The sequence below is a fragment of the Peromyscus maniculatus genome, chromosome 7, assembly GCF_049852395.1.
Source record: "Peromyscus maniculatus bairdii isolate BWxNUB_F1_BW_parent chromosome 7, HU_Pman_BW_mat_3.1, whole genome shotgun sequence".
NCBI lineage: Eukaryota > Metazoa > Chordata > Mammalia > Rodentia > Cricetidae > Peromyscus > Peromyscus maniculatus.
This window is the reverse complement of record NC_134858.1, coordinates 107,688,592-107,715,842: the sequence shown is the minus strand read 5'-3', so window position 1 is coordinate 107,715,842 and position 27,251 is coordinate 107,688,592. Positions and strand designations below refer to the sequence as shown.

Sequence of the window (27,251 nt, the reverse complement as noted above, 5' to 3'; positions counted from 1 at the left end):
TTTAAAAAAGGTTTCTGACACAGGAACCAAGAAGAAGCAGCCAGAACTAGCCAACAGAAATATACTTTCAGTAGCTGGAGTCAGATTGAACACAGGTTAAAAAGTTCTAGAAAATTCCCCCACTTGCCAGTAAGCCTGTGTCTATTTAAACTGTCACTGTCTCAAACTCATCTCCATTCAGTGCCTGATTTGTTACATCTGATTTTCAGCTGGCCTTCACCTCGTCCTCATGATTTGAAGTGCTAGGGATCGAACCAAGGGTCTTGTGTGTGCCTAGCCCTGAGCTGCATTCCGGGTCTTTCACTTTTATTGGCGGGGAGGGTCTCACTAAGTTGCCCAGGCTGGCCTTGAGCTCACTCAACAGCCCGTGGAGCTCTTGACCCTGTGATCCTCCCTTCCGTTTCCTAAGTAGCTGGGATTACAGGCCTGCCTGGAGTCTGGCCTCCAGTTAACTTCTTAGGAAGCAAATCTGACCGCTTCAGCCCTGTGACGGCTGAGTCTTTGCAGTCTGTCCTCAAAGGCCCTTTTCAGCCCCATCGCCTGAACCTCTCCTTCACACACACACACACACACACACACACACACACACACACACACACACACACACACGCTTCCCTCAGTGGCTCGCCTCTGCCTTGGAGGCCCTCTTCTCTTGTTCCACTCCAAAGGATGTCTTCTATTCTTCAAAGTCTGTTGGATTTCATTTATTTATAGTGAGTGTGTGTGCATGTCTGCACTTGTTGAAGTCAGCAAACAACTCCCAGGAGTTGCTTCCCTTTCCACCACGGAGGTTCTAGGATCGAACTCCGATCGTCTGCCTTGGCAGCAAGCACCTTTACCCACTGAGCCAGCTCACTGGCCCCTCAAAGTCCACTCCCAAGCTCTTTTCTGAACTTTTCCTACACGTCTGTATTACAAACAGACACACTGTGTTGTGTCTGTTTCATACTCTGCGTGTGTGGTGTGTACGTGTGTATGGGCACACTCACCTGTTCACCAGACAGATAATGGCAGTCTTCCTCTTCACCTTATTTTTTAAGACGGGTCTCTTGGGGAACCTGGAACTCCTTGTTTTCTGCTAGACTGGCTGGCAGTTTGCCTCTGGGCCTCTCAGTCTCCCAGCACTGGGGTTACGGAAGCACTGCCATGTCTGGCTTCTCACATGGCGCCAGGGAGCTGACCTGGGGTCTTCATGTTTGTGCAGTAAGTTCTTTACCCGCCCCCCCACTCAACTTCGAAGTTGAGATCTTGTTAATTATTCGTTAAGATTCATGGCATGTAGCTCTATACCCCCCAGAACAAACATTTAATCCTTATTTAGGAAAGAATGAGGTTTGTTTTTTTTGTGTGTGTGTGTTCAGTTTGTTGTTTTTTGGAGGCAAGGCCTCACTACATAGCCTAGGCTAGCCCAGAAATCCTCTGACCTCCTGAGTGCTAGCATTACAGGCATGTGCCACCATACATTTTTTTTTTTTTTTAGTCAGGGTCTCACTATGTAGCCCTGGCTGTCCTTGAATGCATTATGTAGACCAGGCTGGCCTGGAACTCTCAGAGATTCACCTGTTTCTGCCTCCTGAGTGCTGGGATTAAAGAAGTCCTGGTCTTTAACAGTAGATGAGACAGAGTATTATGGATCAAATTGTGCTCCCCACTTAAAAAAAAAAGTTCATATATTGAATCCCCAACCTCCAAAGTAATGATATTTGGAGAAAAAGCTTTAGAAGAGCTAGTTAGGGTTAAATGCCATGTTCAGAGAGGGCCCTGTTCCAGTGGAATGTGTCTTTAAAAGAACAGGAGGGGCCAGGTGTGTGTGGTCAAACACTCTTGTAATCCCAGAACTTGGGAGGGAGAGGAGGAAAGATTGAGTTCAAAGCCAACCCTAGGAGGTTTCTACATGAGACCCTATCTCAAAAAACAAAACCAAAAGAGATGAATGACATTTCCCTCTGTTGCTAAAATTCCCTGGTGGGGGGTTGTAAGTAATGACTACCCCTCCTTCTAAGACCCCAAAGACAAACCAAGGCACAGTTCCTTCAAAGTTCACTTTGGGAAAACCAATGAGCTTATTGGCTTCCCTACAGAGTACAGGTGAAGGGTTACTCACTGGAGTGTGGATGTTTCACCCACAAAAGCTTCATAGAGTCTTTGCCCAGCAGGAATTCTGACTTTCCACACACTGCATGGGTGGAGCCCCCACCCTCCCTGAGGCTGTGTGCGGTTAGGGCAGAGCTGCATACAAGCTGTAGGAAGCAGCTGTGACGGCTCCCTGCTTCTCCGTTCTGGCTATGCACAGTCAACAAGCCCAGTTGGGATGATCTTTTCCTAGTGGACACAGCTGAACTCCCTAGGACAGTGTCTGTTTGGCTTGGAGAGTGGTCCTGTACTACACATTCTTCCGATGCATGTTCCTCAAGATCGCCCAGTGAGGATGCAGAGAAAACAGTTGTTGGAAAGCCAGGAAGAGGCTCAATAGAAACCAAACCTTTTGTCATCTTTATTCCTAGAACTGTGAGAAAATGCACTACTGTCCAAGACATGGTCTGTCCTGTTTACTAGGACAGCCTGAGATGAGGTGTCACCATTGCCAAGATTTCAAACATCAAATTAAAAAAAAAATTTATGTGTATAAGCATTGTGTTTGCATCATGTATGTGTGTGTACCATATACATGCCTGGTGCTGGAAGAGGCCAGAAGAGGCCATCCAATCCTGTGGAACCTGATTCACAGATAGTTGTGAGCCTTTTTTTTAAACGCGTGTGTGTGTGTGTGTGTGTGTGTGTGTGTGTGTGTGCAAGAGCACACGCTCTGGCCCTCTGCAAATCTCTCCAGCCGATTTCAAACATTTTTAGACACACTTTTAGCTACACGTCTTCCAGGAGAGAGGGAGGAACTGAGAACTGACAATGAGCAGGCCAGGGACACCATGACACTAAGAACGTGGACAGCTTTTTAAAAAGTTTTATTTCAAGAACCTTGTTTTTTTTAACTGGTATTCCAAAAAAAGGTGGGTCAAAGTACAAAAAAAAAGTCAGTTGAATAACAGCAGAGGTTTAGAAATCACAGCTGCAGAAGCAATGTACAGACAGCAGACAAAAAACGATCCAATATATGCAATCCTGCTCAGTTTCTTTGCTTATTTTAAGTGTTTTCCCCTCCTACAAAACACATCAGAGCATGCCATGAGATCAGAAAAAGAAAAGCTTAACAAATGGTTACGAGAAGCCAACTGCGTACAAGAGGAGACACCGGGCCTTCCCTCCCCCACCCCCTTCCTCTCTTCTCGCTCTGTTTCAGGTTAGGTTATTCCGGAGACAGTTCACCTCCAAGTCCTCTTGGTCCCCTTTGCCACCCTCGAGTTTGGGTGACATGGAGTTCTGGATGTTGAAGGACTCTTCCTCCTTCAGGCAGGACTTGAGAGCTTCCTGGATTTTGTGGGGAGCGCTGGGGTCATCCTAGAAGAGGAGAAAGTTGGGGGGTTGTCGGGAAGGAAGACCTAGGTAGAAGGACCTTCCTAGCCCACAGCGGGACTCCCTAGACTGGAAGAAGTGAGAGGTGCCTGAGGGGATGCTGAGCAGCAGTCAGTGAGGAACAGAAGTTCACAGGAGACCTCAGCACGAGGGAGGTGGAGGCAAGAGAATCAGGAATTCAGCATTAGCCTTGACTACATAGCAAGTTCAAGACCAGCCTGTACTATGTGGAATTCTGTCTCAAAAGCAAACAGGCAGGCAGATATAAGTAATCAGATTATCAATAATTTTACTTCAGGCCATTCATCTTTTCTCACAAAGAGAGATGAGGAAAAAACTGGTCATTTATTTATTTATTTATTTATTTATTTATTGGCAGGGTCTTATGTAGCCCTTGCTAGCCTGGAACTCATTATGTAGACCAGGCTAGTCTTGAACTCACAAAGATCTGACCACTTCTACCTCCCTAGTGCTGGGATTAAAGGCATATACTGCCATACCTGGCTATTTCTTTTTTAAAGATTTTCCAAGAAAAGATCTATTTTATTATTATTTTTTGTTATGTGTGTGTGTATATATCTGTGTGTGGGTATGTATACCTGAATACAGGTGCCTGCAAAAACCAGAGAGGCCTCAGGTTCCTCTGAAACTGGAGTTAATGGTAGTTGTAAGCTGCCTGATGTGGGCTCTAGGGAATTGAACTTGGGTCTTCTGTAAGAGCAGCAAGTGTTCTCTACCTTTAAACTCTCTCTCCAGCCCAAGAAACAGATCCTTTTAGTACTTGGCTAAGGGTGCAACGTCCACATGAGATGGCTTGCCAGTCAGTGTTCCCAGTGGGACCCACACCAGACTACGGTTTCGTATGACTTCTCCATATAGCCAATTAGAGGTTAAAGACTGCCCAGGACTCATGCTGTCAGAACTGAACCTGCTGGAGACACTATCTCAGAAAGCCCCAGGAAGCCCAGCCACCTCAGGGGCCTCCCACACTCTGTGTCGGCCCATATTCAAGCCGAGGGTTCAGAACTCACTTTGGAGGCACACCTGTGCCCAGAACAGGCACCTGACCTTGCATTTGCCCATTAAGGGTTTCCAGGAAGCCCACATCTGCATAGACTTAACTCTACATTCTGAGCTCTTAGAGGGCTGCTATGGCAACTCCTGGCCCACTCCTTCCCACAAGGACCATTGGAGGGAGGATGAGAGTCAGTGACTCCTCACCACCAGCTTCTCAGGGCCCCCGAATAGCCACTGTAAGCACTCAGCCTCTGCTGATTAAACGCACAGGCTCACGTTCATCGAGAAGGGTAGAGATGGGGCCGGAGAGGCAGTTCAGTGGTTAAGAGTACTTACCGTTTCTTCCAGAGGACCCAGGTTCAGTTCCCAGCACCCACCTCACTCCACTTCCAGTGGATCCCACACTCTCTGCCCTCCTTGGGTACCAGGCAAGCATGTGGTGCACATAAACTCACACCTGCCCATGTTTATATACTTTTTAAAGGGGAGAATATGCTCATCTCACTAGGTACCTTTTATTTTATTTGTTTGTTTGGTTTTTGAGACAAGGTTTCTCTGGGATTAAAGTGCTGGGATCAAAAGTATGCTTCACCACCTTTTGGCGGATTTTGTTTTGTTTTGAGACAGGGTCTCACTGAGGTCCTGGCTGTCCTGGAACTCACTGTCAACCAGACTGGCCTAGAACTCACAGAGATCCACCTGCCTTTGCCTCTGCCTCCTCAGTGCTGGGATTAGAAGCACTCACTATCACCCCAGACTGGTTTTTATTTGATTTTATTTTTTTTTCCACTGAATTTTTTTTAATTTATTTTTTAATTACACTTATGATATTCCTCAGACTGTTTTTTTTTTTTTTTTTTTTTTTTTGGTTTTTTGAGACAGGGTTTCTCTGTGTAGCTTTGCGCCTTTCCTGAATCTCGCTCTGTAGACCAGGCTGGCCTCGAACTCACAAAGATCCACCTGGCTCTGCCTCCTGAGTGCTGGGATTAAAGGCTTGCGCCACCACCGCCCGGCCTCAGACTGGTTTTTAAAGACTCCTCATCTGTGTGTGTCTGTGTGAGTGTATGCACACATGGGCTGCATGTCTGTGGGTCCTCGTTTATCACACTCCATCTGTTCTTGGAGGCAGGGGCTGAACCCAGGCTCCTGTTTTCTCAGCTAAATTGGAATCCAGCAAATCCCAGCCATCCTCCTGCCTCTACTTCCCTTTAAGCTGGGATTGTGGGAGCCCAGCTTGCTAGGGGGTGCAGGGCTCAGAATTCCAATCCCAGTGACTGTGTGGCAAGCTCTCAGCTCCTGAGCATTCTCTAGCTCCTGTCTAAGTCTTTTAGAGTTAATATTAGTATTATGTGTGTGTGTGGAGGGGTGCCACGGTGCTCACGGGGCGGTCAGATAACAACTGTGGGAGTTGGTTCTCTCTTTCTACCATATGGATTCCAGGGATCAAACTCAGGTCATCAGGCTTGGTGGCAAGTGCCTTTGTTTGCTGAGACATCTTGGCAGCCTGTTTGTTTCTGAGACAGGATCTCATGTACCAAACTGGTTTTGAACTTAGTGTTGCTAAGGATGAACTTGAGCTCCTGATATTCTTATTTTTACTTTTCAAATTCCAGAATCACATCATGCTCAGCTTCCTAAAAAGAATTCTTATTTTGCTTGTCTACTTATTTTTTAGTTTTTTATATAGGTCTTACTACGTAGCCTAGGCTGCCTTTGAACGTGCTATGTAGCCCAGGCTGACCTCATGATCCTTCTGCCTCTGCCTTACCAAATATTTGAATTACAGGTGTGTGACACCACATAATGGGTTCTTCCTTTAGCGCCTTTCTTTCTTTCTTTCTTTCTTTCTTTCTTTCTTTCTTTCTTTCTTTCTTTCTTTCTTTCTCTCTCTCTCTCTCTTTCTTCCTTCCTTTTTTTTAAGGTTTACTTATTTAAAGTTTTTTCATTTTACACACCTCCCACTGTCCCCCCTCCCTTCCCCCTCCCACCCCACCCCCCACTTCTCATAGGGGGTAAGGCCTCCCTTGGGTATTCCACATAGGCTGGCTTTAGTCACTTTCTAAGTTCAAGGCAGGGCAGGAGAAGTAGCTCAGTTGGTAGGTAGAGTGCTTGCCCCGAATGCAGGAGACCGATCCCCGAACTCCCACCCCTACCAAAAAGGTAGGATAGTCTGAAAAGCCAAGAAAAGCACAGCAGGGCCTCTAGTCACTTCTCCTCTTTAAGAATGGTATCAGGCTCCTCTAGAGACCCTCTCACCTCATCACGTGCTCCTGGCGCCCCCCACCCCAGGAGAAAGGGCAGCGGGTGACTTACAGAGCTCTCCCAAGGTCACAAAGGTGGGGAGGCTACCCCTCAAGGGCTCAGGGACTGCCAGCCAGTCCTGGTGACTCGGGCCTGGGATCCCAGATCCTTGGAGGGCTGGGGCAGGAGGATGGCAAATCCAGACCAGTCTGAGCTACAGAGAAAACTGCCTTCTGGGCCTTGGGGTCGGGGAAGCAGACCCTAAGAGCTTGAAGCAGAGGTACCCACACAGGGATCTTGAGCAAGCTATGAACCTCCTGCAAAGAGAACAGGGGAGGGGTGTCTAAACCAAGGTGGGTCCCTTCAGCCCAACTGTCTCTTCCAGAGCTGATCCTGTTAAGCCCAGGTCACCGAAGCCACAGCAGATGGGCCATCTGCCTTTGACACACAGCAGATGTACCTGGCCATGAGGGACAGGACAGATACTTGGCACGCATCCCGAGAACCACTGTGGACCCCTATTCCCAGTGTTCCACCCCAGCCATATGGGCGCTCTGTGTCCACGGGTGATGTGGGCTCGGGATCCCACGTGTCCGGACACAAACCTCAGGGAAAAGGCAGCAGCTGTGCATCACCACAGCGCAAGCGCAGTCTGGAAAGCAGGAGAGACGGAAGCAAGAGATGGAGTGCCGAAGGGGACCGTGAGGGAACAAGGGCCAGAGAGGATTCCCAGGAACCCTCTCAGATCTTCGGAGGACCCTCGGCTCCCCTTTGATTGGACTGGTGAGGAACCACAGCTAAGCTGCCTGTGGGTTTCAGGTGACTTCAAACTGTGCACCTGGCCCCTCCTCCCTGATGGACGTCTTCAGGAGGGCAGCTCAGCAACACAGAGGAGCCTGAGGACAGGTGGCAATGTCTCCACCTTCTTAGTTCAGAGGAGTGGAGGAAGGAAAGGGTCGCTGGCAGACACCGGGAAAGGACACTGCCCGAAGCCGCAGAGGTCTTAAATTCTGAAGTCTTTAGAGTGTGACATTCAGAGTTTATGGCCAGGTAGGAAGATGACCGACTCTACTTCTACAAAGGAAATAACCCCTTTATCAACATTTATGAAACTGGGCTTGTGAGATGGCTCCGTGGGTGGTGGTGATGGCCGCCAAGCTTCATCCCTGGAACTCACAGGGTAGAAGGAGAGAACTAACTCCTTCCTGTTACCCTCTTGACCTGCACAGGGAGACGACACACACGCACCCATACACATGCAAGGAGAAGTCGCGCAGGGTGCAAGCTCAGGCGAGGATGAGGTGTGTGTGAGTGTGTGTGTGTGTGTGTGTGTGTGTGTGTGTGTGTGTGTGCACACGCAATCACATGTATACCCGGTGAGCATGTGTATGTAAGGGCCACAGGTTGATTTTTGGTGTGACTCCTCAGCTGAAAATTACCTTCAAGATCCAAGAGGAACCGGGAGACTTTGACAACCGGGTCCTGCCATTCCCTGAGGGCTGGCCAACTGCTGTGTCAAGATCCAAGAGGAACCAGGAGACTTTGACAACCCGGTCCTGCCATTCCCTGAGGGCTGGCCAACTGCTGTGTCAAGATCCAAGAGGAACCAGGAGACTTTGAGAACCCGGTCCTGCCATTCCCTGAGGGCTGGCCAACTGCTGTGTCAGCCAAGCCCACAGCCCCTTCTTAGGCAGATCCAAGGCAGCTAGCTACCCTGTTCTCTGCTCTGTTTCCAAAGCTGGGTCTCTCAACTCTGACCTCTTCACAGAGCTCAGCCAAGGACTGGTCTTTGCGCAGGCTTGATGCAGACACGCAGCTCTAGGAGGAGCTATTTCCTCACCATCCTTTTCAGAAGGGAAAGGAGTCAGTAACCGAAGGTGCCAGAAGCAGCAAACCTTCCTGAGGGCTTTTGCACTGTTAGGCTGGAGCAACTACATATTGGTCACATCTGCTGCCCCATACAAGACGGAAGGTCCAACAGAGGAGCCAAGACAGCCGGCACACACCATCATCTCTAGTGATCCACAAACCCTGACTGAATGTACTTCACGGACTAAGTCATACTCTCGATCCTTTTGTTATTTGTTTATTTATTGAGATGGGATCTCAATATGGAGTCCAAGTTGGCCTCAGACTCTCTCTCTCTCTCCTCCAGACAAGGTCTCAAGTGCTGACTGAACTCCTAACAACCGTCCTGCCTCAGCTCACAAGTGCCGGGACGGCATTGTGAGTCAGCACAGTCACTTCAGAGCAGAAACATTCCTAACTCACAGGAGGGGCCTCGAGACAAGAACGGGTCTAGAACACTGAGGAACCATGAGCCCCAACTCCCTAAGGTCTAATCAAACATCTTTTCAACTCTGCTTCAAAGCCATTGCTTAGGTCAGAGCATCCTGGGTCGTTCCCACCTCTGTGTGACTGTGGTCTGTATCCTGACAAAGCGCTCATCTGGAAGCATGGAACCTGCATTATGTGCAAAATTCTTGGATCTAGATATGATATAATTTGGTTCGGATGGCTCCTACTTTATCTTTAAAATTCTCTGATAGTACCCAGTATTGTACGGCTCAGGTGGTCAGTTAGGCCGCATCTTCACCACAGACAGGGTCTAGTGTGACCTCATTGGTGGGTTTCAGCCGGTATCATGAACTTCTCCTTCTACGATCAGGATTACAAACCAGGCGTGGTGTACACACCTGTAATCACAGCATTTAGGAGACAGAGGTAGGAGGATCAGGAGTTCAAACCTACTGTAGGCTACATAGCAAGCTGGAGGCCAGCCTGGGCTACACAAAACCCTGTCTCAACTCTAGCTCCCCCAAACTGCACCCCAAAGTCAGTCATGCTGGTGGCTCGTGCTTACAATTCCAGGAATTGGGAGATGGAAGTAGGAGAATCTAATGCTATTCAGTGACATAGTGAGGGTCTGTCTCAAAAAACAAAACAAAACAATCCCCTGGTTCCCGCCTACGCAGGGATCGGAATTACCCTAGACTAATGGTTCTAGCAGTTTCTGTGCTCGCCTAGGCCCTAATGAGCGTGAATAAGCCTGCTAGCTGTTAGGGGCCTCAGAAAGCACTGAGGAGTAACAGGCTTCTCTACCTATCCCAGGGGCAGTCACTATTTGCTTCAGGGGCCACCAGGCAATTTGCCAGCAATGCAAGGTAAAAGGCAATGATCAACTTCTAAAGCACAGGTGAAGCTTCCCATCATAAACCGTTCTAGAAGATTCCGGTACCTGTAACTCAGCCGGTCAGGGAAGCGATGCCCCGGGAAGCACTCATTCCCACCTCCCCTGCCCCACTGGGTCGCCCTAAACTGACCCCCAAAGCTGTTGGAGACTTCCTCCTCTGAGATAGGGCAAGGGGGCAGGCCAGGGGCAGAGGCATGCAAAAGGGGGGATGTGAAGAAGACCGTTACCTGACAGACAATGTTATCATAGTGAGCCGAGGCCCGGGCATGGGGGGAGGAGGCACAGGGGGTGTCGCAAAGTTTCCTTACATTTGGATGAGAGCCCTCGGCAATGGTGGAGAGGGAGAAGTTATCGTTGTGCAGTTCGGATGGGGTCCGGAATTTGCTGGAAGGACAGAAAAAAAGGAGGAAAAATGTCAGGAGATCGAGGCAAACTGGAAAAGTAGCCGTAATGCCTCAGCGTCACCGTCAAATACCGTATGACGCCAACAGTCAGACGCACAGGACGTGACACGCCATCGGGAACAAACTGCAGCCACTTAAACCAGTGCAAACTTTCCTATCCCCGGGGATATCTCTACTTGAAGGAGCACACTGGGACTTTAAGGAACTGCCAACAATATGAACAACTATGACCGTGTTTGTACATGCGAGGCAGTTACAGCTGCATCAAGACAACCATCTGGCCAACAGTGATTATACGGTGCCAGCAATTGTAAGACACAATCCAATTTCAGAGATGCTAATATGTGAGGAGAAATATGTATCTTAGAATCAATAAAAGTCAGCAGTCTCTGCAGGGCTGAGTGCACATGGCATCCTTAGAGCAGGGCCTCCCCTTCTCAGGCACCTACCACCAACAGCTACCCGGACGGAGTGGCTTATGTCCCCGCTCCCTACACACCCATTGCTTTGGTGGAGACACGGAATGAGGAGCCCAGGGTCCTGGCTTGTGTCCCTCTGGAGTGATCACAGGCACAGATTTATGTCCCTGCCTCAATGCACAGGGACAATGGAGGAGGGGCCCTTTCAGCCCCATGGCCGTTAGCTGGAAGGTCACGGGGCTGCCGCTGTCTGCACACTGCATGTCTTTACCCAGCACAGCAGCAACAGATGGTGTTTTGTCATTTCCCCAGGGCCCAGGGAAAGTCCTTCAGTAGCACTCTCTGGAGGGAGTCTCCAGGCCAGTAGGATAAGCAGGGGGTGAGATGAAGCGATGTGGGGCCAGTGCTACATGAACTGTCTCTTGAGTCCCAACGAAGCCGGGGCTAGTCTTCCGAGACTCCTGTGACACTTTGAAAGGTTTTTTACTTTGCCTAGTGATCAGAGAGCTTTTTTCCTAGTGCATAAGGTCACATTCGAGAGTTCAAGATGTGGACTTCATAGTAAATGTGGGTCAACACTCAGATGCCCAGCAGGCACAGCTGAGAGCCAGAAGGAGATCCTGTATTCCTGTGTGGTCCTTAAACTACACAAGAGTTAACTCGGACCCCTCGTCACTGCTAAATTTTGTTATGTTGGGAACAGGGGTTGATCAGCATCTGTCTGTGTGTGTGCATTTGTGTGCATGCGTGTGCGTGTGCGTGTGTGTGTGTGTGTGTGTGTGTGTGTGTGTGTGTGTGCACAAGCCTGCACACATGTATGCAAATAGGTACAATTTATGAAGAGTAAAGTAGGTCATTCCTGAAGGGTGAAAGTGGATGATGGCCAAAGGGACTATTGTAGATAGTGCACACTCTCAAAAGATGAGAATCAGCAGTGACTAGGAGACTGTTACGTAGGGCACACTCTCAAGGGGTGAGCCTTTATCTTATTTTTTATTCATTTTGAAAAAGGGTCTCATGTAGCTCAGACTGGCTTCAACCTCCCTTTGATGATGACCTTGAACTCCTGATCCTCTGGCTTCCACCTTTCCCGAGTGCTGGGATACATCCCGTTCACAGGTGAAAGGGACCAACGGTGGCTTTGAGTGGCTCAGAGTCATCACTCCCTAGCCTAAAGGGTGAGCTTTTAAACGGCAACGCAGTGTGGCAATAACATCTCCTTAGCATCCCCTGAGGAGGGGGAGGAGCTGATATTAAATGACAGTAGGTTTGAAGGGGCTGAAGTTACGCCACACCGATTTGTGAGCAAAATCCTTTCCCTGAACACGGGGTAGCAAAGACCAAGGACGCAGGTGCGGGCAGGGTGGGCCGAGTGAGTGTAGTAATGTATTTCCTGGGGACGTGGTGGAAGCTGGAAGCCTTCTCTTCAGCACTTTCTTGGGTTTGGGATGCTGGAGTGTGGCTGGCTGATAGGTGTGCAGGTCCCAGGGCTTTATTTATCTGGCACATTTTATGTACGAACGGATAAACTCTGGTGAACTTTTAGCATGAGCCAAAGAGCTAGGGAACTGTTGGCGAAGACCCTCCTGGGAACAGCCTCGGCTGGGGCTGGGTGTCTGGCCATCAAGGCTGCAGGGTACACACTTACCTGGTCCTCCGCAGCTTGGTATTCTCAGTCTTGAGCAGATAGAGCTTCTTGGCAAAGAAGACAGTCATCATGAACAGCAGGAGAAGCACAAGAGCAGCCGAGCCAATGGCCACGCACATCACCTGGAAGTCGGTGATGATGGACTCACAGCGCATGCCTTTGTGCCAGATGTAGTCCTGGGTGTTACACCTACAGGGACGGACACAGAGGGGCTCAGGACAGGGCAGGCAATCTTAGCCCCAGCAAGGACCCTGCTCTGAAGCCAGCACTCAGCAGCCTGCTCTGAGGGCTGACTGGAGGTTGCAGCACCCCAGCCCGAGCAGATCTCCTCACTCTTCACCCCAGCTTTACAGCTGTTCTATGAAATGGGCCAGGCACTCCAAAGCCTGTGATATAAATGAGGCAAGCAAAGCAGAGACACCAAAGGAGAATCTCTAAGTTACATGGCTATTACGTGACAGGGGGGTAAGAGAATCCTGGACTTCTGCCTGGCAGGGATCCCCAGAATTCTGCCTGCCCTGGCTCTGGGTGAAAGACTCAAGGTGAAATACTGGGAGCTGCCTTGCACACGGAAGCCTCTCTCCCATCCAGTTCACATGACAGTGAGAAACAAGGACCTGACAGACACACAGAGACAGGAGGATATTCTCTTCTCACCCCTGCAGCCCCAAAGGTTCTGCCCCTAAAGCTTACGGCTGTGAGAACTATCCTGCCAGCATAGTGAGAGTCAATCCCTCAGGGTGGGTTTTCCTCCTTTTGTTGAGTGACTTTCTCCTGCCCTTGGGGACATTCCCAGGCTCCAACTCTTCCAATGACATTGCTGTTTCCATGGGAACCAGGCTGCTTCAAAGAGGAAAGACGTGAAAGGATAGAGAGGCAGGCAAAGGAGGGGAGGACATGAATCTCGGGTGAATGAGACTAGAGAAGGGGGCACCGAGATGAAATTATGCACCAGCGAAGTGGCTACCTCACATCCAGAACAGGCTGGGGAGAAGTGCCTAATGCGGGATTTTTGTTTTCCAACCGGATCTCACGGCAATGGGAGGTACAGGCGATCTGTTTAAGGTTGCCAGGGAAGGCAGACCCCTCCATGTGGGGGTCCTCTCACCCAGTGTTCTAGAAAAGTTCTGCCATAGCTCAGATCCTCTCCCTGCAGCGGGTCAGGGGAACGGAGACAAAGGCACGCTGCAGTCTCCTGTGAGTGGAATGTAAAACAGTTTGCAAGCAGCCGCCAGGGCCGAGTGTGCAAAGCTGAAGCAGGACCCTGGGTAGGGAGGTCTGAGTGTGAGCTCGGGATAGACGCTAAGCAAGGGGAGCTGGTGTAGACCACGTGGAGAAGTACTCCCGTTGGGGAAAACAGCCAGGCCGACTAGCGAGGAGGACAATCTTTCTCCTGCTGGAGAATTCCCCGAGAGAGCCAGGAGTTCTGGGCAGTTCCACGGCTCTCCAAAGGCAGCCAGAGCTCCAGATTTCACACTGTGGTGGGAAGCTCACTTTGAAGGTAAAAATGTCAGGCCTCCAGTAGGGTGAAAGATGTCTGTGCAGCGGCTCTGCTGCCCCCAGCCTGAGTTATCACGACAGCTCCCCAGACGACAGACAGAAGGGACTCACAGGCTCTTTCACACCTCTGGGGGTCTCTAACCGGCAAGTTCTTTCTAATACCCCACAATTTTCTTCCTTTCTTTTTTGAGTCAGAATCTATCTCACTTAGCCCAGGGTGACTTCAAACTCACTATGTAGCTGAGGCTAGCCTTCAACTCCTGTTTCTTTTGCCCTGCCTCATAAGTGCTGGAATTATAGTCATTAGTTCCTATGTTCCTCCATCACCATAATTTTTTGATCAAAAACATTACTCTTGTGGATGGCTGAACAGCTCCAATCAGCACCGTGTAGTCACATCCTATATGGACGATCCCAGTGCCACGACCATCCAGGGAATGACATCAGACAGAACTGGAACTCAGGCTTCTGTGCCAGGGCACTACAGCCAAAATTCAAGTGCTTAAGAAGAAAGGAACAAGAAGAAACACCGAGAAACTTAAGAGAGCCACAGCTGGGTGTGGCTCAGGCATGTGAGCCTAGCACTTGGGAAGCAGAAGCAGGGTGTTCAGGAGCTCAAGGCTACCCTTGGCCACTCAGGGAGTTCAAGGCCAGCTTGGTCTACATAAGACCTTGTCTTTTAAAAACAAGAAAAGGCTGAGCATGATGGTGCACACATAAAGCCCAGCACTCAGAGGCAGAGGCAGGAGGATCTCTGTGAGTTTCAGGCCAGCCTGGTTTACAGAGTGAGTTCCAGGACAGCCAGGGCCATACAGTGAAACTTAGTTTCAAAATACACAAATAAATAAATAAATAAATAAATAAATAAATAAATAAATAAATAAATAAAAACAAAAACAAGAAAAGAGATAGGTGGAGAACAGAAATGCTCCTCAGAGGTCTAGTGAGAACAAGACTGTAGTCTTCTCCATTTCTTAAAGAACTGCCCAGACCACCCTTGACTTAGCGATCCTTCTGCAAGGAACTGTGTTTTCATGAGGTAAATATCTCCCTGTGAAGGCATTCCCAGAGGTGAATTGACTGAGAAATTCCTGATGAGGTGTGGGATGGGGGCTTTAGACGATGTCCTTAGGGATATCTAAACTCTTTTCTTGGAAAACATTATGGACTTACTATCCCCAAAAAGGCAATTGCTAGTGAGAGAAAGCAACCACCCAAAATCAAGAACATGGACAGACGAAAGAGTTAGTGAGAAGACTCATCTTGACTTCACCTGTGTGCGGCTGCTCTCGGGGCTGTCCTAGGGTGACGCTTTGACTTTACATGCCCACACCTCCTTCGGAGAAACTCGGCTCTCTGGCCAAATACATAGAGCTGGGCAGCACTAAGCAGCCGTCTAACTTCCCAGCAGGTTCCAGCCCTGCTTCCTTTACTGGAATGGCTGCTTTCCTAAGCCCTTGGAGAAACCCCTTCATTTTGCCTGTAAAGTTGAGTGGGTGAGCCCAGGACACAGTGCTTAGAGGATTTACAAAATATTACTTTTGAGGAATTTGTCCTGAGGGCAAGATCACAAAAAGCCTTTTTTGGGGTGGTGGTGGTGGTGGAGACCTTGTAGCCCATGTTGGCTTCAAGTTCACAACCGTCCTGCCTCAGCCTCCCGGGTGTTGAGAATATAGGTGTGCACCCCACATGCTTGGGAATCCTGCGAATGTGCCTCCTCTGGGAAACCTGGCCTCTCAACCCCTCCCCTTTGCCGAGTCTGCCCGTCCACACTGCCCAGGCACTGTCTTACCAGGCCCTGGACACCTGCCACTCCCTTACCTGCAGAAAGCCCCTATGTTCTCCACCAGGTAGCACTGGCCGCCATTGTGACAGTAACTTGGGAAGAGGTCACACACTGACCGGCAGGAGCCATTGTGCCTGACGAAGCCAACTCGGCACACCGTGCCATTTTCGCCTGAGGCCAGGTCCCTGCCCGGATCTCCTGGGCGGGGCCTGAGAGAGATGCTGCTGCCAGGGACCATGCCCAGAGTATGCTGTGGAGGAACAGCATGCCACCGACTGGTGGGCTGTCCTGTCCCAGGGCCCACACCAGGCTTTTGAGAGGGCAGGAGAAGGTCATTTTCATCTTCCAGGTCTCCACCTCCCACCGCATCCTTATCATCCTCCTCTTCCTCTTCCTCCTCTTCCAGATCATCATAGAAGGATGTGGTAGGGTAGAAATCGGACTCATCAAAGGGGGTGAAGTCATCATATAAGTCAAGCAGGCTCCAGGAAGGGGTCTCTCCTTCAGTATCAGGGTGATTCTCTGAGGCTCCTGGTGACCCTGGGAAGCTGCCCATGTCTGCACCACGGCCCTCACTATCCAATCCTTCAAAGTAGTCGATGTCAATTATATCTGAGGCTGGTTGGGTTTCTAGAGTGCCTTGAAGGGGATAAGTGGGCTCTGGCCCTTGAGGGTCAGGTGTGCTGCCTCCCAGGTTCAGCCAAACCTCCAAGGGGCTCTCCTTAGGGAGTTCAGAGCCTGGGCTAGGCTTATCGTGGGTAGTGGGGGAGGGAGGTCCACTGGCTTCAGTAGCCTCAGGAATGGCAGGGGGCACTGTAGACGACCCAAGGGCCTCATCAGGAGCCTGGAGCGTAGCTGGGAGGGTCTGGGCATCACCACTGCCAGTCTCTGCAGTCACTCCACCCAGGCCTGGGCTATCTGCCTCCAGCCAGGCAGTGCCAGTCACCGCAGCCGATGCCTCCAGTGCCTCCCCTGGCCCGACCCCAGGGCCCACCGCAGCCAGCTCACTGCCGGGCGCCGTCCACGAGGTCTCATCTTCCCCAGCTGCGGCCAGGCCGGCTTCCTCCCGCGTGTCATTGGCACGCGGCTTCCAAGCAAGGCCGCTCCTCACCAGCTCTTCAGCCTCGATTGCGCTGCCTGCTTCGCGTGCTGCGGGAGGGAGGGCGAGGGGCAGGGTGTTAAGGTGGCGCGTGGGGGTGAGAGGGCTCTGAGCGAGATCCAGTAGACTAGGGTCCACCCTGGGACACTCCTTCCGTTTCCAAGGCCACGCCCCACTTCGAAGGCCCGCCCCTGAGTCTACCTCCCAAGCCGGGGAAATACACCTTGCTTATGGTTTCCCGCCCCAGACAGCACCCGCAGTCTGGGAGGAGAGGTCAGGGTAGTCCTCCAACTCTGGCTCATCCTTGCCTCATCTTCGGGACCCCGCCCCGCCCACAAACCCCGCCCACAAATCTCACCCAGGTCCCGCCCCCGTTCGAGACCCCGCCCCTACCTCAAGACCCCACCCCCACCCTAGCCCACCCTGCTGTCTCCGCACAGGCTATGGGCTGCTCCCCGTTGGCCTGTGTCCCCTCCAGGTCCTCTCCTCTTCCCGCACCCCTTTCCCGCCCAGGTCCCCGGCTGCAGGCCAGACGGTGCCCCGCCCCCTTGTCACGGCTTAGGGACTCCACCTGGACCTGAAGCCAGCGAGACCCTGGCACGCACCGGGTGGGGCGCGAGGGCTGGCTGGGGTCGCGGTCGCGGTGGGTACCTACCCGGCACGGCCCCAGCGGTGAGGACCAGCGTGGCCCCCAGAAGCAGCAGCGCTGGCGGCGGCCCCCGACTCGGGCCCCCGCCTCCAGCTCGGCCCATTGCGCGGAGCCCCGGCCGCTGTGCGCGGTGCGCGCGGCTTGGCTGCGCCCTCGGCTTGTCCGGCCGCCGCGCCTGCCGCCCGTCTGCGGCCGCCTTAGCCCACGGTGGGCAGCATGAGCCGCCGCATGCCGCCGTCAGCCGCTGTCCTCCGCGCGCCGCGCCTCCCCGCCTCCCGCGCCGCCGCTGCCGCTTGCCGCTGCCGCCGCCGCGCTCGGCGCCGCCCCCACTCCGCCCGCCCCGCTGCACGTCGCGTTGACGCCGGCCCCTCTCGGTCCTCCTCGCCAAGGGGACAGACAGATCCCTCTGGCACGGGACGCGGAGAGCGACGGACGCGCGGCGCGCAGGGGCGGCAGCCCAGCCGCAGGGGGAAGCCGACAGGTGCACGGGCGGGAGCCCGCAGGGCCGGCCTGCGCGGCCTGCGCTCCCGGTGCTGAGCGCGCTCCGCCGCGGACCTCCGAGGAACCCACCCGCCACGCGCGCGCAGGGAGGCGGGGACGTCGCGGGCTCAGACACCCGCAGGCTCGGGGCGGGGCTCAGAAGGACCGCAGGGGGCGGAAGCCCGCGCCCCCCGTGTGGAAAGCAGCGGGGGCCCAGGACGACTCTTGGGTTTCTGCGCCAACCGGGTGTTCCGGGGCAGGGGAAGGTTCCCCGGGCGGTCTCCTAGTCTTCACAAGAGCAAGGCGAACGTCGACAGAACCTGGCAAGGAGGAGAATACGACGACGGCCTAGGCTCTAATCGGATCAGACCTAATCCGTCCGCAGCCAGACCATTAGTTTAGATCCCCAACAGCCAGGTCCACCCAACGTATTACTCGGGCAAGGAAGGGGTGAGACCCTCCCCAATACTTGGACTTCGCCTTGCCTTCTGAAATTCCAGGGCGGCCTTTGAGTCTTTTCTTACTTCCCCAGGATGCACAGTTCTTCGGGTGACCTGTACTACCCAAACCCACGTTCCTGGTGAAGTCAAGGAGGCCAGGTGCACAAAGAATGTGGCGCCTAACCCGGGTTCACTGCTTACTGGGAGACCTGTTAGGAGAGGAGGCAGAGCTAAGATTTAGACACCCAGTAGTGCCCGCCTACAAAGAGCCTACTTCTTGATGTCTTATTATCGACTTAAATGGTTATGTTCAGATCAGTCCAAGGACACGGGACGACTCTGGTGTTGATGCTCTTATTTCTGTCAGGTACCAAATATGATCAAGATCATAGGAATCTCACGGGAATCTCTTAGTGGGGTTGTTCAACACTCCTTTTCTCCCATCACAACTATGGCTGCAGCCTATTTCCTGAGCCGAGAGTCCCCTCCAGGCTGGAAAATTTTGCTAAATTTCCTATTACCTTGCTCTCTGTGAGGTTCACGCAGCCTGTTCAAGCAGTTAGGCCCTTAGATCCTAATCAGAACCTGGATCTGTAGGGACTGCAGATGGCATTTTGGCATTTATGGAGTAGCAACCAGCCACAGCTGTCTTAGCTCCTTGAGTCTGGAGTTCCACTCAAGAGGGAGCCAATACCTGCTGCTTCTGTCTTCAGTTCTTGGCTGGTAGTTGTCCAAAGTGGATGTTGGAGGTGCTTACCTCCTTGTTCTAGGGCAAGTCTGTGTGGCAAGGTCCTTCATGTCTAGGGCATGGTTACAACAGTCTTTTCTCACTCATGGTAAACACTAAGGATTAGGGAGAGCACCTAACATAGACTTTAGGCTCAATTCCTAGTACCACAAAATAATGTATTTGCTGGTAATGGTAGCTCATGCTTGATCCCTGTCTAGAACCAACTAACCAATCAAATCCCTCTATTTACCCGAGCTTGTTTCCCATCTTTAACATACTTTATCCTTTAAAAATTTTTTTATCAGTAACACAAATATATGGTACTAAATGGGAAATATCTCATTCCTTAACTAAATTCTCCCCTCCCTGGAGACAAATTCTGCCACGACTTAGTTCAATTGTGCGTGTGTTGTTTGGAATTGAACCCAGGACCTTGTGCATGCAAGGAAAGTGCTGTCAATGAGCTATTTACCTAGCACCAATTTGGAATTAAAAAAACTAAAAACAAACACCCCCTCCCCCCCCAAAAAAAACTGTTGACATTATGATCCTTCCTAGCACTGAGAACAGAGTAATTAGGCAATGTGTATAAATTGAATGGGGGAAAAAAACTCATTCAAGGAGTGGTCTGTGTTGAGAAGAGCAAGGTTTAGCATCAAATCTGCCTGACCTGGAGAGTCACCAGACTCCAGTATGACAGGGTTCAGCAATCAGTGTCAAATCAATGGTGTGTATGAGTACGAAGGCTGAGAGGAAGCTACAGGAATAAGAACTACACAAGGGAGCCAACCACTAGCCACAGCTCCCATCATGTACCATTTGAGATGTTTTGTATGGCAATGGCTTCTTCGTGCCTGTTTCCTACTGGCTTTTGGTAATTTGCCTCCAAAACCAAGCCACAAAGACCATTGCCATGATTGCTGCATGCATCTTTATGTACGGAATAGAGGACACTGGCTTCCCCAGGAGGCTACTGTCACTGCCCCCAATATAATGGACCAGGCATAGTTTCTTCTGGATAGAGATCACCACTTTGACTTTAAATTGGTATAAACCACTGAAATCTTGGTTTTTCCTTTTAAAAACTATATTCATCTGAATATGGGAGCTTTTCATTTCACCCTTTAAAGATTCACTTTTGTCTGCATGGGTGTTTTGCTTGCATATACATGTATGTCCACCACGGCCGTACCTGGTATTCCGGAAGCCAGAAGAGGACATCAGATGCCCTGCAACTGGAGTTAGATGGTTGTGAGCCACATGTGGGTACTCTACAAGAGCAAGTGCTTTTAACCTCTGAGACACTTTTCCAGATCCCCATTTCCTTTCTTAAATATCAGAAGAGGAATCAGGATGCGGGAACAGAACAAACGCCCTATCTCCAAACTAGCCCAAGCCTCCCCTCCACGTTCATCTGGTATTTAATGTTATGTCCTACATCCCCTTGAGACCTTGTCTCTCAAAGCCCACGTTGGCCTCAAACTTAACATATAACTGAGGCCAGCCTTCAACTCCTAACTGTCCTGCCTCTCCCTCCCAAATTCTGTGATCACAAGCATGTCACTATGCCTAGCTGCTGCTATGCTATCAGTGACAACCACCACAGAATGACCAGGCTTGGGGACAACCTTATCTGGGGGCAGGGCAATGAACTACTAGAACAGACCTAATCACACCATTCCTGGTGGGAAGGGAAGGCAGGCTAAAAAGCCTTTGTGGTGATTTAACTTCATGTTGGAGTTCTCATCTCACAAACAGCTGTCACGGACTTGGAGGTGGTCATTCTGCCAAGCAGTGGTTTGTTATCATTTGGAAAGGGCTTTTGAATTCATTAACTCCAAAGCCATGCTAGCTGTGAGAAAGCCACTGAAGTAACTAACTAGCCCGCAGAAGAGATCTGCTGTCCCAGCAGGCAACTAGTACTTCTCAGGGACCCTGTAGATATTACTAAATAAGACGGGCCGGAGCTGGGTTCAGCAGCACATAGGAGGCTGAGGCAGGAGGATCAGAATTTGAAGGCTATCCTGAGACACGTGAGGGCCCCTCTCAACAGTAAGCTGACATAGAGTAAGGAATGCTACAATCCAGATGGCTACTGGAAGTCTGTCAGTGTCAAGGCCCAGATAGACAGACTCAGCCTATCACAATCTGAGAGCTACTTCTGACCCCACAACTGCTCCATCTGGTAGAGCATATAAAATGATGGGCTACTAGGGAACCCGAGTTGGAGATACCTTTTTTTTCTGCTGTCAGGTACCTACAGATTGTGGTCACTACACTGTGTAGTGTGTAGTTTGCTGAGATCTTCAAACATTTTCAAGGTAGTAGTTGCTCCCAAGGGTAAAGCTACTGCCAACAGAGGTTACATGGCTGCTCCCCATGAAGGTACAAGAGCATGGAAAGGCTCCTGGGGGCATAAGTGGTAAGGACACCTCCAATTTCTGTGCCACAACCAGACAGGCACCTTTTTAACCTCTGGTTTCCCCAGGGGTCAGAACAGTGCGGGGTGGTCCTGGAGTATTGATTGTAATCAGTTTACTTAATTTTCCCTCATCTCCCACAGGGTTTCTTTGTGTAGGCCAGGTTGTCCTCAAATTACAGATCCACCTGCCTCTGCCTACTGAGTGCTGGTATTAAAGGTGCGCACTACTATACACAGCTCCATTAGCCATTCTTTTTATTATTTTTTTCAAGACAGGGTTTCTCCCTCCCTGTATAGTTTTGGTGCCTGTCCTGGATCTCAATCTGTAGACCAAACTGGCCTTGAACTCAAAGAGTCAACCCCCCCCCCTTCCATTATCAATTTTTTACAGCAGTCTTGTCTGAGACATCTGCCCCAAGTTCAGGACCAAAGCCTCTCCCCCACCTCACTATTTAACCCTTAATGATAGACACAAGTTCCTAGTATTAATAAAGGTTGGTCCTCCAGGATATCACATGCAGGACACCAGAAGCCATTCCATACTTACCACTGGAGATTGAATTCAGATTATATAGAAAATTATAGTGGGTCACTCAGTCCGATTTTATACATTATCTCAAGGAAGTGAATTTTTTTTGGAGATGTCTTATGTATAGCAGGTTGCTCTCAAACTTGGGATCCTCCTGAGCTATGATTATAGGCATACATTACCATTCCCTGCACTCAGGATATTCTAGATTACTTTTATTTTCTTCAAGAATGCATGGCCTTATGTGAAATGCTCTTTAATAACTGTTTCATTCTGGCAGCCTGGATGGTACAGCCTTGCTGGTTTATTTGTAGCTCTGATTTCCTTGTATTCAAAATTATGCACTTCAAACAAAGCAGGATGTCAAATTTTTATTGGGTGAAATGTCATGAGAAGGACCTGTAGAGAGTGTTGTAACATACCACCTTTTTTTCTTTTTTCGAGACAGGGTTTCTCCGCATAGTTTGGTGCCTGTCCTGGATCTCGCTCTGTAGACCAGGCTGGCCTCGAACTCACAGAGATCTGCCTGGCTCTGCCTTGCGAGTGCTGGGATTAAAGGTGTGTGCCATCACCGCCCGGCTAACACACCACTTTTTTAAGGAGAAAAAAATTAAAGCCAGATGTGGTGGCATGTGTCTTTAATGTCAGTATTTGAGAGGCAGGTGGATCTCCATTAGTGCAAGACCAGCCTGGTCTACATAGTAAGACTTTATGTCAAAAATAAAATTAATTTACTTATGAGTATATATGTGATATACCACCAGTGTGTATGTGAAGGTCGAGGACAGATTTTGGGAGTTGTTCTCTTCCAATGTATGGGTGGTCCAGGGATTGAACTCTTGCCATCAGGCCTGGTGGCAAGCACCTTTACAGGCTGATACACAGTCAGGTTTGAAAATTATTAATTTTAATGAATTTAGAGAAATTATACTAATAATTTGAGAAACACATGGAAGACTGGTGGGTTGCACATGGTCTGCTATGCCTTTTTAAAAAAAAAAGATTTTATACTTACCAAAAAGAAAAAGGACGCATGTTCAAGTTTACAAAGCAGTCTTTGGTTAGCTTGGATCAAGAATTAACTTCCTCTCTCACCCCTCGGAGACTCAGAATCATGAGAGCTGGCCAGTGTTAGCTCTTTGCCAGAGGTGCTTCCCGAGCAGCTGGTGGTCAGCCCATGGCAGACAGAATTCTCTTGTTTCTCTGGATTCCTAAGTATCTTGAAAAGCAGTACTTCTTTCCTTTCAAGCTAGGGTTTGCTGCTGTGGTACTCAGAACTGTCCTTGTAGTAGGTCATGTTCATGAAGCTTCTGCTAGAACGCCTGCTTCCAACCTAGAGCTATCTAACCTGCAGCAGATACTCCATCTTAGTGAGCAAGATCATTCCTCTTTGGAGGCACCAGGATGTTAGGTAAGGCCGTGTCTGAAGAACATCCATTCATCTTTCTTTGACTGGAGGGGAAGGCATCCAAGTGGGTAAGACATTCAACTTTATGTTCAGTCCTGAAGCACCTTGAAAAGGATCAACCTAGTATGTCTGAGACATGGAATTTTAACTGCTGACCAAGTCCAAGAGAGGCTGAGTATTGAGGTTCTTTACAGGACACAGTATGAAATGAATGGATGAATGCAGAGAATGGGACTAGAATTCATAAAATGGTTTATCATTTATTTAATGAAAAAGAGGGAAATTAAACCACTTTCATTCATTTTCTCCTCAAACTCTCAAAACTCCCTTCCCTCATTTAGAAACAAAACAAGAAAACAAAACAAAAAAATTCCATACTGAGAAACATATCTGTACAAAAGCCACACAGTATCCCAGCCCACCCCTCACAAAATTGGATGGGTATGGTATTATTAGAGGAATGGAACCCAATTGACAGACATGGAAAGAGCTGTGAGGAACTCAGGTTCTGCAGGTTACAAGCGCTGCAAAAAATATTTCCACTCATCTTTCAAACTGGAAAGTGATCACATTACAGACCTGAGGTTATAAAGGACCACAGTGTGAAGCAGAATCCCATTCCCCTTCTAGGACTCCAGGAGAAAGGTGAGCATTGGAGTGAGTTTCCTTTGGGAGGGAATGGAGGGAAGTAGAGGAAACCTGGCCACTGTAAAAAGGCACTGGGGTCTTCCTGGAGGCAAATGAGTTAAGTAACCTCCCAAGGAACAAGCTCATTTCTATTTCTTCTCCAAGAGTCTAGAGTGCACACAAGAAAGGAATAAGGTTTCCTTAGCTCCAGTACCCCAGGACTCAGACAGTGACCAAGGCCACCTGGTAGAGGCAAACCTGAGGGGTTCAAAGGCAAATCTCAACTGTGGATTTTTGCGTTCTGACATTAAGGGTTCTAAGGTGTTACAGACACCCTCTACACCCTCTCATATGTAAAGCTTTAAAACACACACAGAAAAAGATATCCATAAGATGTTCTACCTTGCATTCTCAATAATGAAACTGCCACTTCAAGGGAAGCTTCGCCAGAACACCCTCTTGCTACTCATGGAAGGACAGAAGGCAGGGAAGGACAGCTGACGAAACCAGTAACTGTCGAATCACTCATCAGCAGGGGCAGATGCAGTGGCTCTTCCTCTGGAATGGTACTTCACCCTCCCAGTGGGAGCATCCCAAACCTTAGAGCATAATGCTTTGGAGCCAAGTGAGGTCCTATGCCCTCAGCATACTCTTCACAACCCTGTGACAGATGGACCGTGAGGGCTCAGAAAAAGAAGGTACAGGAGGCTGCTGAATGTGCCCCATTTTTCCACTCCCATTCTGAACCTCAGTACCGCTTCAAGAAATCCTACTCACCCTGGCTACAGCAAGAGGTAGTTTAGGGACTTGTACCTCCAGCCACCTAACCAAGTTTCACGAGATAAAATGTTTAGCACAATCTACTTACCTATTTTAATAAAGTTTTTCCCCCCTTTCCTTTCTTATAGGAGGAAGGTCTAAAAAAAACATGTATAAAGTTCAGCTAGATGGAGGGTGGTGAGGGGAGAGGATGTGTGTGTGGGTTGGGTAGGACTCAACCTAAAGGTGTGTAGGTAGGGCTGTAGACCCTTTAACTTTCCTGGCTAGTCTGGAAAACCTAGGGAATGCCTCTCCAAATTCCTACCTTTAAAGCTGACACTGTCCTTAGGAAAGCCACCCTAGTTCTGTGCAATCTTCTGCACAGAGACCCAGAATAGTGGGGGAAGAGAAGGAGGTCTCTGCCAGTGTTTGTCTCTCTGCTACCACATACTAGGTACAGTGGTATGCTCTTCCAGACTGAGTGGAGTCTTTCACAGTCCTTGCCAGGGAATAAAATCAACAGGATGCCTCCTTCCTCCTCAGCTCTTCTCAGGTGGGTGCATTTATGTGTGGCAAAAGGCCCAGGAACCTCACCATAGCACCACTCTTAGCTCAGATAAGTAGAAATAAGGTCACTTATAATGCCTTAAGGTGTGTCCCTCTGTGGCTGTCTCCTTCTGCCCATCACCATTTTTTTTTTTTTTTTTTTTTTGGTTTCTATTAACTGAGGATACTCTCCTTAAAAACAACAGGGGAAGAAAGGAGAGTAATTATGGAGAATTATCCACTGAAGCATAAGACAAAACAAAGAGACAGAGAATACTAACGTCAACAGGATCTGCAGACCAAAGGCCAAACACCTGCCACACTGGGGCAGGGGGACATGGGTTACTTTTCAAATGACCAGGGCACACTAGTCACCACAGCCTTCTCACTGAGTATCAGCTAAAGACCTGACACATGAAGTTATCAAGAGCGGAGAGACATGGGACTCATGCTTGGGGCTCTGAGGAAAAAAAAAATCCCAAAAGAAAACCAAGGAAGCTGAGACACAAGTCTTGCCATCCCCATTTCAGCTTGTGGTGGGTGTGGAGGCTCCCTGTATCTTCCAGGCTAAGGAGTGGCCGAGGCTGGTGGGCCTGGAGCAGGAGGCGGAGGGACCCCGTCTGCAGGCGGAGGCTGCGGCTGCTGTTGTGGTGGAGGAGGATCTGCAAACACATTCAAGGTAACTAGTCATTGCCGGAAACAGGGAGGCTTAGGAAAGAATCCATTCAATGGAAAGTGACAGGAAGGAGTTGTTTTGTTTGGAGGGTGGGGCAATAAGGTTTTACTCTGAGCCTTGGCTGGTCTGAAACTTGCTATGTAGACTAGATTGGCCTCAAATTCAGAGATCTGCCTGCCTCAGCCACAGGGCTAAGATTAAAGACATGTACCACCATGCCTGGCTTAGGAAGTAACTTTCTTTGCAGCAGGCAAACGATATGAGCTCAGAGGCTTGCTACTCTGAGGTCAAGTAGACAGAAGCCAACCAGCTGGGGCTCATGTGGCCTACCCTAACCTAAGAAGTCGGAGAGGAAGTGGTGGAGTTCATCTGCCCTTCTTGAAGGACCACTCATTCCAAGAATCACGCCAGACTTTTCTTTTTTTAAAGAACTTAATTGTATTTCCATTTTATTGTATTCTAATTGTTCTCTCTACTAATTGTGTTTCTTCAATTAAATAATCAAGAGTCTTCATGGGCTAGCTCTGTATCTTTTTCTTTATTTCATGGTGTCTAGACTAGCTGAGCACAGGAGAGATTATCAATAACTTCTTGCTGATTTACTGTTTCCACCAGGGCCACAGAACTTCACTGAGGCAGCTGCTGACAAGGCGGATAGTCCTGGGAGGCCCTCACAGCTCCTCAACTGCCATCCTTGGATTTCTGGCCCAAACTAGGTCAGGTCCTGAAGGGAACAATTAGTGTGAGTGTTTGGGCTTCTTTTCTATTTCAACTCTAGCGGCTTTAGCATACAAAGGAACTCTAGAGATCGTTTAATCCAAGGCTTTAAAACCTCTAGATCTTGCCAGAAATGAAAACATATCAAACAAATAATTAGAGTCTAGCTACACTAACCAGGCATTCACCCAACCACACTCCCAAGAGGCTTCTATCAAACCTCTCCAGCTTTTCAGACACTCTGAATCCAATCATCTCCTCCTTTGTGACCTCTGAGAAGGAGACTAAGACCTGAGGACAAGAAGCTACTCATGCAGTATGGCCTGTTCATGGCCCAAGAGCCAGGCCAGGGGCTCAGATTCTCTAAAGACCCTGTCATACATGGTGAAACACTCCATGTAGACCAGTGATAAGGGCCAGTGATAGTATCTGTTCACCAAAGATGGCTTACTGGGTCAGCTCTCTTGGAAAGCCAATTCTTTCTTACATGAGA

At 49.6% G+C, this 27,251-nt stretch overlaps 2 protein-coding genes across 5 annotated transcripts in view; both read right to left on the bottom strand.

Annotated features, from left to right (window-relative positions):
• Window positions 1–2,943: 2,943 nt before the first annotated feature.
• Cspg5 (chondroitin sulfate proteoglycan 5) lies at window positions 2,944–17,714 on the bottom strand. Of its 2 annotated transcripts, none has more exons than XM_042282177.2 (5): window positions 17,431–17,714; window positions 15,712–16,825; window positions 12,391–12,579; window positions 10,147–10,303; window positions 2,944–3,453 (listed from the first exon to the last, which is right to left on the bottom strand). In XM_042282177.2, exons 1-5 carry the CDS (start codon window positions 17,525–17,527, stop codon window positions 3,292–3,294), a joined length of 1,719 nt encoding a protein of 572 aa, XP_042138111.2. In that variant the 5' UTR covers window positions 17,528–17,714; the 3' UTR covers window positions 2,944–3,291. The 2 variants fall into 2 exon arrangements, with proteins under 2 accessions (XP_042138111.2, XP_076433256.1); XM_076577141.1 differs by having other exon boundaries at window positions 10,228–10,303.
• Window positions 17,715–23,668: 5,954 nt separating this feature from the next.
• Smarcc1 (SWI/SNF related BAF chromatin remodeling complex subunit C1) overlaps window positions 23,669–27,251 on the bottom strand; it is a 127,493-nt gene continuing 123,910 nt past the window's right edge. For 2 of the 3 annotated variants that reach the window (XM_042281738.2, XM_042281739.2), the window contains exon 28: window positions 23,669–26,027. In XM_042281738.2, coding sequence (XP_042137672.2) covers window positions 25,933–26,027 — 95 coding nt within the window. In that variant the 3' untranslated portion in view covers window positions 23,669–25,932. Of the gene's footprint in view, window positions 26,028–26,466; window positions 26,766–27,251 lie in introns of those variants that run through there. The other variant, XM_042281740.2, reaches the window with a different exon arrangement.